Genomic DNA, 10,288 nt, shown 5'->3' with positions numbered 1-10,288 from the left:
GAGGAGCAACATCCCTTCGCTGGAATGGGTGAGCCGAGACGCCGGCTATCGCGTCCAAAGATATCCTGAGGCGAGAGGATGAGCGGCGCGAAAATTTAAAGTTGAGTCATGACATTGCGGATTATTTGCCTCCGTGATGCGATTTAACAGTCATTTTGCGGTTAATCCTGAACAGGTGACCTAATCGAACTCCACCATAGGAAATGTTCCGATTCGCAGTTAGCACAAGTGCATTTTCCTTGAACTATTAAAATTTTATTGAAGGTATTCGCGTTGATAAAGGCTGAGTTTCTTTAAAAAAAAAAAAGTGATATCTATGTGGTGAGATAGCTCTGAACGGCGATTACTGATTATTTGCACCAATTAAAGCTAATGAAGCTGGAGAGCAGGGCACTAAGTTACTCGCAAAAAAATAACCCGGTAATGAATTTAAATAAGCTAGATCGCTTCTTTTCGTCAACTGAAAGTGCAACTTCACCCCGAGTTTACATTAACGAATAGACAATGCTAAAACACAGTGAATCTTTAGCTGTGGTCGAATACACAAGGTTGATTGAAAGGTGGATTATCCGCCTATTTCTGAACAATGGTAGCAGGTAAGATGTTGTCTCTTTTCTAAAAGTTTGATTTAGTTTGAATCGCTTACTTGAAATGGAGTTTGAACGATGCGAAACACTTAATAAGGCAATCTTTCACCTAGAAAAGGATTGAATTTTTCTTCAGCTTCGAGCCTTTCGAGCTCAATTTATTAAAGAAAACAAGCAGAATAGTAGAAATTATACGTACAAACGTAAAAACTTAGATACGTAGTCCGCACCGCTCTAGTAGTTCCTTATATCCTATTCAAGATTTGTTTTAGACACTTGAATTTACTTTTATTCTTCCTATCGATGTCTCTCGGATGTCATGGGCACTTGTATGTAAATTTAGTTAAACTATGATCCTAAAAAGCTAAAATCAACCAGCGCTCTTTAGGGCATATCCAAAAACTAATCTAAGTAGATATTCACAGCACCGCATCGAACGTGAAGGCAAACTTTGCAGACGAATTACTGCGCGCAAATTTGTTGGCCACGATCATAACACGAGGCTAAACGTTAAAAATAAATTTTAACAGTTTTCGTAGATGCACACAGCTACACCTCGTTATATATATATAAGCTTATATGTTGCAACTTGAAAATCCGAAATCATTTTTTTGTATCGAGAATAAGCCGCTCTCCGACACATCAACACACACACACACACACACACACGTATGCTAAAATTTAGTTCAGAGCTTCTAAAAGTAATGAATAGCCGCATTACTGACGGACCCTTGTATAGTATATGTAGGTTCCATGAAGGGTCTTTTTCCGTTCCAACGCAAAGCTTGGCGATTGACAAGAAAACGAAGAAAAGAAAAAGAAAGAGGCCAACACCGACTCGCAGCTGCTGCTTTAAAAATGGCTCGACAATTAGAGCTGCACGGACAGTGTGAACTATAGGTTAAACGTATGAATAATACATCAGCTACGAGCAGAGGATCATCAAAATGTCTGCTTTAGCCACTAAACCATACCCGTGACGCCGTCCTATACTAAAAATATTTGCTTCCGTCGCACCCCGATCAAAAAATTAGCATACATATTATGTACATATATCTAAGTAGGTCTTGATATTAGCGCATTTATCTTGTGACGTAAAAAATGATACTTGATAAACTTAAGGCTTTTACGGCATGCATGGATTCGCCGAGGACAAAGGACGAGCAAGCAACTTGGAAGAAATCGACTCTAACTAAGGTACTCCGTGCCGATTACAATAATGAGATGTTCGCGTCTTAACATACTAATGAATATCCGTAAACTTTGAACAAATATAGCCCCAAATTACAAGATAATTACTCAACTTAACTCTTATAACTAGCTCCCTTCCCAGCTTATAGTAAGTCTACGCAAAAAACTGATCGCTTCAAATAGATATCGATTAAGAATGCTATCTCACTGAATGGCAGTTCGTTGATACGTAGGGAAATCCACGTTCATAAGGTATCCTTGCTTTTTTACATACTGCATACTATTTATTAATCACAGACCTAAACGAACATTTCGAAGCCAGCGCCGAAGTATAACAATTTTACGAGCAAAACGTAAAAACGCGACCGATCTTTTCGGTTACTGCGTTTTTGTGCAACTTAGATAAAATCTCGTCTTATACAAAACAGCTATGTCATCACTGGAATTAGCATTCGTAAATATAGTAACAACGTCACTAGGACAAGCCCTCTTTGTCCTGTGTATTGAGCAAGATTCCTTGATTCATACTGATGAAGTTATTTTTCCATTGTCAGGTGCTACCTGTACGAGTTGCGCATCCTTCGATACGTTGTCATTCTTTTTAAATAAAATTTTCGAAACAATGCCGTCTTCAGCTGACTTAATCACGTACTGAAATAAACAATAAAAGATGTATTAAATAACTTCGATTATATTGACGAAGGGTACATTGTTGTTTCGCATCAAGGTCAGTTAACAAAAACTCAATGCAAATAACTGAATTGGGTTAGTTGCCACTAATGCTTAATGGAAGTTAGAAGTTTTTGAAAAGGTCTCTTTTATGATTGAACGTAGATTTCTGATTCGACGGTGGAATGATAACTTTCAAATAGGTCGGCTTAAGAGCCAAATTTGATCATACTGGTGAATTTTGTGCTAAAGTTCACTGTATTGCCTCTGTTGACCTACAGGTGAAGATCCACATTAATTAAAATTTAGATTTAGATTTCATAATTAATCTTTTAGAAGCACACACAGATCGGCTTGTGCTTACCGCATAGAAGAAAATAAAATATCGGAAAACAGCCTTGCGCACGCAGCAAAATTGACGCATGTGCTTACCTCCATCTTCATAGCGATCATCACAACTAGGGGCTGGCCTTTTAGGACCCGATCGCCTTCCTTCACCATGATCTGCTCGATGACGCCAGGCATAGGCGCAATTGCGCCCCTGTTAACGCCGTCACCTGCACGGCTATCTAGTTTGGCCGCATATGCTGGAGGTACAAGATCAAATAGATAGACGTCTTTCCCTGTGAATGCATTTATCCTGCGTCCTTCTTCGACGTAAGTTTTAAATTTAAACACTTCCTCAGGTAGTTCACAACGAACCTCAATAATTCCATTATCATCGTAAAAACTAGCGCGTAACCGGTGCACGAACGAACCACACCGAGTCGTATAGCTTCCGTCACCGTGGACTGTGACGTCGACAACGTACTCTTTGTCATCGAATTTGAGCGCAATTTTCTCCATATGGTCCATATTGATTCGGAAAAAGTCAACCGCACTCTTTTTCTGCAGCAGCGGCAGGACTGAAAGAGCAACTACTTTATCCGATGGAGGCTGGAGTTCGAAGAGGGACTGGTAATGCTGGGAAATGAAGTCGTTATGTACGTCTCCCGCCTGGAAGTTTTTATGGGCCGATAGTTTCATTAAAAATGAGACATTGGTTGGCATGCCTGCGATTATATATTCGGACAGTGACTGGTTGAGTTTAACAAGGGCAGACTGGCGATCGGGTCCCCATACGATAAGTTTGGCTATCATAGGATCATAATGCACGCTGACTGCATCACCCTCCCGAACACCTGTGGTAAAAACGCACGTGCCACATTATTTCGGTGAGGACAGATGTAATAAATTTCTAAAGAGCTTCAACTACGGGACACAACCTGATCAGATCGCTGCGTTTGTATGAGGCCCTTGAAGCCATGTTTAAAGCAAAATGAATCGATTCTATTGAATTTAACTACAGATGCGATGCGGTCGTCAACCATACATATAAATAACCAAGTAATGCGGTAAATTTATTGGCAAAAGGTTCGTTAAGGAAATGGAAATTATCATACTAAAAGATCTCACAAAGGCTATTGGTTACGTTATTAGATAAACCTGAACTTACCTGTATCTACGCGGACACTACGTGGGGCGCGTAACTTTTTTAGTACACCAGCCGCGGGCATAAAGTTGTTCTTCGGATCTTCAGCGTACACTCGAGCTTCAAATGCGTGCCCTTTAAGCGGCAACTCATTTTGTAGCAATGGAAGGGGCAGTCCTGAAGCGACGAGCAATTGCCATTCAACAAGGTCGACCTCAGTTATCATTTCAGTGATCGGATGTTCAACCTGATCCATGCGAAAGTAAAATCGTACTTAGCAAAGTCAGTATAGTGGATCGATGAGCAGCTAGATGGTCTGGTGACTATCGGTAGCATACCCATTGCTGCAAGAAATCCGACCAACCTATGTCTGACCACTTTATGTTGTGCTGGTTTCATATAGTACCTGTAATCTAGTATTCATCTCCATGAAATAGAAGTTTTGTTGCGGGTCCATGACGAACTCAACAGTTCCCGCCCCGACATACTGCACAGCCCGTGCAGCTCGAACAGCCGTTTCTCCAATCTCACTTCGTGTAGTGCTATCGATCCCGGGCCCTGGCGCCTCCTCAATAATTTTCTGATGACGTCTCTGAACACTGCAGTCCCTCTCGAACAGGTACACATAGTTCCCTAACAATGTTAAAGGAAACAAAGATGTTAAGTAAAGTTAAATTGGCTGCTTGTAATGCCTGTGTCACCTCGAGGAAATATACTAAACGTACCGTGAGCGTCTCCAAAGATTTGAACCTCGACGTGTCTTGGCTTCACGATGAACTTTTCCACAAGCATCACTTCGTCCCCGAACGATTTGAGAGCTTCTCGTTTTGCGCTTTGCAGCTGTGCACTGAACTCAGACTCGTTAAATGCGATCCGCATACCTGAATAGGGAAATATAACAGACGCCGAACGACTTTGACAACATAAGGGCAGTTTCTTAAAGTAATCCGGGTTCGAGTCTGCAATGCAGATGGCTTCTAAAGAGACCGTGCGACATTTACGATACGACTTGAGATTTATTAATAGCATATAGGATCTCAATCGGTTTACGCTAAGCTCCTTAAGAATACAGGTATACCTTTTCTTTTTTTACAAATGTGAAAACAAGACCGTGAAATTGTTTTGCTGTGATTATATTTAAGATAGAGAAGAACTATAATTTCTAACCAAAGCACGATATAATTAAACGAAAACGGCATAGGCGTAGACGGAGGTCAAACACTCACAATATGCGCAGATTGTACCGATCACAAACTTAACCACTATATAAACAGCGGTTGAAGAGACAAAATGTCGGCGTGATTACGTTACGAGGCAACAGGGGTGTGGTAGACCACAGTTGACAACAGAAGTAACCAAAACTTAACAAGAGATCTGTCGGCTAACAATAAATAACTGCGTGACGATTAGACAAAAAAAAAAAAACACATTCAGTGCAATGATCCACAAACAATGTTCTCACCTTCCGTTATAAGCGAACTAATTTATATTATTCGGTGGCGGTATACAACTCCCGCTCCTACGAGACAATTATGATGGCACGATTCTGTCAGTTAGCGCTTTTTTTTTACTCTGTACATCTTCAGGGCTTCAATTACAGGTATTGGGTCTATGAATTCAACGATCTTCTTGCAGCAAACTAGTAGATTTCGAAAGACTTTGACAACATAAGGGCAATTTCTTAAAGTAATTCGAAAATAATCTTCTACAAAAACAACCGCAAAAAGACATCTCTTGAAGCTTAACGAGAGCAACGGTGCGGTATAAAAAATTATTGTCTTACGTGAACTCTATGAATGATGATCATGAAATAAAGCGTGCATGATACTGACCTTTGCCGCCGCCCCCGCGCACTGCTTTCAGCATTACGGGGAATCCGATTTTTCGTGCTTCTTCGAAAAGCTTGCTTTCGGACTGATCTTCGCCATGATATCCTTCGATGATCGGCACACCAGCTGACGACATGATACGCTTCGCTGTTGATTTAATACCTGAGCAAAAAAGTAAAAAAAAAAGAAACACTACTAATGATGATAATAACAATAAGCACTGAAATTAAGTTTGGCTGGTCGGTGTTAGGCGCCTTTAAAGATAAAACGTTGATTTGAAGAAGCACAACGCGAGCGTATAGAGGTTATTGTCGAGGACTCCTTCGCGTACCCATATCACGAATTGCGTTCACAGGGGGACCGACAAATAAAATCCCTTCGTTATGGCACATTTGGGCAAACTCAACATTTTCAGAGAGAAACCCATAACCCGGATGAATCGCTTGGGCCCCGCTGCGCTTCGCCACCTGTAACAATACGTATTTACTTCAAACAATCAGACAGTATATGGCAGCGTATACTGAATGTGCTTTCACGTTCGCAAATTACGTTGTTCCGGAAGTGCTTTTCGCTTATGAAGTGGAAAATTGGACTTGCCTTGAATAAAAGTACTTGGACCACAATGTATCTACACAGAATGACGCAACTTTAAATTGTATCGTTATAGAATAGGTGACAATACTGTGCTTTTCCTTCTCCGTAAATACTTTATTTTAGACACATTTTGCCAATTGCATCGTTAACGAGGACTCACTTCTAATATTCGGTCCGTACGGAGATAACTATCCGCTGCGGCAGCTTCGCCCACCCTGAAAGCTTCATCGGCATCGTGGACATGTTTTGAGTTTACATCGACGTCACTGTAAACGGCTACGGTGCGAATTCCCATCCGTTTGGCTGAACGGGCGATGCGGCACGCGATCTCACCCCGATTAGCGATAAGTAACTTTTCGATGGGACGCGAGGTGGCACCCGCTGCACCCGACGAGGAAGTCATTCGATGGGAAACGTAGCTCCCTAGACTGAAGCGACAAAATGCGATATAGCTAGTCGCTGCAGATATTTATACATTCATTCGTTACATCGCTTAGCAATAAAGGCAACTTTAAGGATGAAACAATATATTATGTTAGGTGAAGCGTCCAGGAATCCCTGATATTTTGTAGAAAGCTCTACAAAAAAACAGCGGAGCCATTTTGAGAACACTGATATCTGATTACATACATAACTTCTAAGAACAGTTTTTGCAACCGCTACTTCAACTGGAAATTAGAAGAGCTAAGGAAATAATTACACTTCAGAGATCCAGTCGTCGAAGACGTAACGGATAGCACCCGCCCAACGAAGTCAATAAGTCACCCAATGCATACATTTGAATTATTCAGATGTAGTCCAATTTCTGTGGCTTCCCAGAAGAAGTTAACATAAAATTACAATGCAATAGCTACTCCTTTCTCAAACAATCAGTCGTATTACCATTGAAATTCTCTAACCACCATTCTCAACCACTGGCTGCACACAAGACCTGCATCCAGTCGATGAGTGGACTGCATCGAGATTCAACCACTACCGTAGCTGCTTAAGATCAGAACGTTTTACTACGAAGCAATGACTCTTCAAGAGAACCACAAACATGTCAATGTGCTAAAAGACGGTCACAGGCAAAAACCGTAAAAGCTTATTATGGTTATAGTTTTTGAACACTCTTCTTGAGATCTCTTGTCGTTTGTCTGACTCGCCTTTCAAAACCTTTTTTTTTTTTTGCGTAATCACTTAAATGTTTTCGTTCACCATCATCAAAGAGCCACGTACCGATTTCCCAGTTGCCTCAATCTAACATAGACAGCCATTGTGTAAAATGCTTCAACTTCGATCGACTACTGGTTCCACTGATGGCACCGCAAGTTGCGGAATATTCTTTGTTAACCAAACGTTGCATAACCACGCCACAGGTCCACTATTTCTCGGATGCGTGAACTGGAGAGCTGGTGCACCATTGTGGCTGTGCTTATCGTCATTGCGGGGGAAGAGCGCCACCTGACAGAGATAATACCGCGATGGCGCCCCGTATACGGCGCATGCGCCAGAGGAGACAACATCACTGTTCAGTGGAGCGCGATAGAGAGCGGGACAGATATCGAACAAAAACAGCAAAACTGACAGGATGGATGGATTGCTTTTGTTCGTTTGATAGGAATCGGCACAGGCTAAGCGTGAAGTTTGTAGGTGATTCCCACAATGGGAGAGTGAAGTGCCCTTTCCTATCTCGAGGAACTTGTGCGTAAGGAGTTCTTTCAAGCACGTGCCGACATCATACGGATGTCTTACTGCTGACATATTCAGAAATTTAGAATGACATATTTGTGACGACCTTCTTAGTTGGAAGTTCGCTGGATAAGAGTTTAATTATGAGAAGATGTTTTGCGATACAATGCAAGGTATAAATAGCACCAGAATGGTATTATGATCAAATTAAATAAAAATCTGCTAGCCAAAAAAAGCCGATCTAACGAACGCCATTAATCGAATAACTCAGACGTGAAGTGAGTAAACATGCGACACGAACCAGGGAAACAACTAGGACAAACGTAGCCTGAGGACGGCTCGCTTCAGCTGTCACCAGAGGTTCGCAATAATGTAGAAACAACCCGTGACCCAAGACTGTACACAAGTTCTAGACAGGTTTTTATCATCACTTGATTTTTCTCTAAAATAAATATGTGCACCGAAGTAAATATGGCCAACCTTTATTTGACGGTAGTCATATATCAACACCATATTATTCTCTGGACAATATGGACCGTTCTGATACACAACGTGTTTGGAACGTAGATCATGAGCTTCAACAATGTGTTGGATTAATAAATGATAAATTCTCGTGAAAGGATCCGCACAGCCACCCTATACCGTAATGTTACGCAATACAGATTCAGGGTAGGCGTTACTTGTTCTTCTCGAATATCATGAGGAAAATCCTTAAAATAAAATCTTCCCAAAGTAAAACACTAAAAACATATTATGATGCCGGTCAATTGCTAAAAACAGGTAAGCTTAAAAACAGTAGCGTGTGCTAAGGCTACAGTTTTTAATTTTAGAGAAACATCGACGTTATATATATATATATATATACGCGTATCAGGATGAATCATGGCTCAGTTAGAGACTAAAAGATACTGCAGATCATATACTGTATCCTATTCTAAGACAATGTAGCCTAAATCAGAGAAAAATTCAACGACGTTACGGAAAAAAGACAAGATCTCTCATAGTACGTTGCGAACACGGAACCTATGTTGTTAATTTAACTACAATTGAATTTTGGTTCGACTAGTTAAAATGGATGTGTGTTCACGTGATAAAGCACGCTACTATCTATTGGTGGCAGTGGCGACTGAAAATCCCTGGTATCAGCAGAGTCGTTTGCTAGACTATTGCCAGTACACATAGTGATTTGTCATTAGACTACCAATTGACAGATACAGGAGGACGTAAATAGTCTTCCCAACGGCTATGTAGGGAAGGACCCTCACGTATCCAAGAGGACAGTTGTATTCGGCCATGTATGACAGAAAGGTTTGTCGTTTCTCGACCGTTGTGCTGGGCTGTTTATTGTTCCGTAGAAACTATACGGAACAGTCGAAGGGGCCCTGTGCATTGTCGAATATGGGTCGCGACCTAGTGTATAGCTTATCACCGGAATTAAATATACGATACGATTTTACACGAATCGTCCCTAGACGCTGTCAAAATATTGGCGTGCCTAATACGGAGGGGTTTTAGCCGGTGCTTAAATAGATGAGAGAAAAAGTAGAATTTTCGAGAAACGTATGTTGTATTAATTGATCTTGAAATCTGGGGCATTTTTATGATCATGAATGTTATGCTTTACCAACTGCCCGCTGATCTGGCTTGTTGGTAGGTGCATCTTGTTAATTAAGCAACTTTTTGCTTAGCTTTTCTTACTATAGTAATTTGAAAAAGACTTAGGGCATTGTGTATTTTAGGCATCTTCAAAACTGTCCTATAAATACATAACTTATAAAAGCTGTTTACTTGTAACGCTTTTGTGCAGAGCGTAATTTCATTTGAACCTGTGACTTAATTTTTTCTGTTACTGGACACAACTTCGAGAGTAGTTAATGGATGAATTCACTCTCGTATCTTTGAACGAAGCATTAACTTCGCTCAATACCATAGTAACTGCTCGCTTAGATTGAGATAACAAACATCTTTCGTCATCGAGTTACCACCTAAACTGAAAGTCGGATAGTTTGAACGTGCTCATTGCGACCTGTTTACTGATTACTCTTAAAACACTAAACAGCCGTATTATTTGTCCAGCTAAGCACGTACATCTTATCCTGTCATCGTCCATATTGTATGACTCTACCATCTCGTGTCTTTTACCAGAGTTCCTTTCCGCAGACGCAGATTCTTTTCTTGAGTATTTCTTTAAATCCTATCGTCATTCTTTTCGCCTAGCCTTTTTTCACGTTTAATTGCGGCATTACTCTCTTTTGCCTTCATCGACCCTTCGTTCT

At 40.9% G+C, this 10,288-nt stretch overlaps 1 protein-coding gene across 2 annotated transcripts in view; it reads right to left on the bottom strand.

The window, feature by feature from the left end:
• Positions 1–2,026: 2,026 nt before the first annotated feature.
• Mccc1 (Methylcrotonoyl-CoA carboxylase 1) overlaps positions 2,027–10,288 on the bottom strand; it is a 32,516-nt gene continuing 24,254 nt past the window's right edge. The window contains exons 1-9 of one of the 2 annotated variants that reach the window (XM_022789006.2): positions 7,560–7,830; positions 6,502–6,769; positions 6,079–6,214; positions 5,751–5,909; positions 4,644–4,799; positions 4,325–4,551; positions 3,943–4,165; positions 2,880–3,628; positions 2,027–2,429 (exon numbers count right to left, since the gene is read on the bottom strand). In XM_022789006.2, the coding sequence (XP_022644741.1) occupies positions 2,301–2,429; positions 2,880–3,628; positions 3,943–4,165; positions 4,325–4,551; positions 4,644–4,799; positions 5,751–5,909; positions 6,079–6,214; positions 6,502–6,769; positions 7,560–7,597 (2,085 nt within the window). In that variant the 5' untranslated portion in view covers positions 7,598–7,830 and the 3' untranslated portion in view covers positions 2,027–2,300. Of the gene's footprint in view, positions 2,430–2,879; positions 3,629–3,942; positions 4,166–4,324; positions 4,552–4,643; positions 4,800–5,750; positions 5,910–6,078; positions 6,215–6,501; positions 6,770–7,559; positions 7,831–10,288 lie in introns of those variants that run through there. The other variant, XM_086978131.1, reaches the window with a different exon arrangement.

This window comes from Varroa destructor, unplaced genomic scaffold, assembly GCF_002443255.2.
Source record: "Varroa destructor unplaced genomic scaffold, Vdes_3.0 BEIS01000001.1, whole genome shotgun sequence".
NCBI classification, from domain to species: Eukaryota; Metazoa; Arthropoda; class Arachnida; order Mesostigmata; family Varroidae; genus Varroa; species Varroa destructor.
This window is presented reverse-complemented; position numbering and strand designations above follow the sequence as displayed.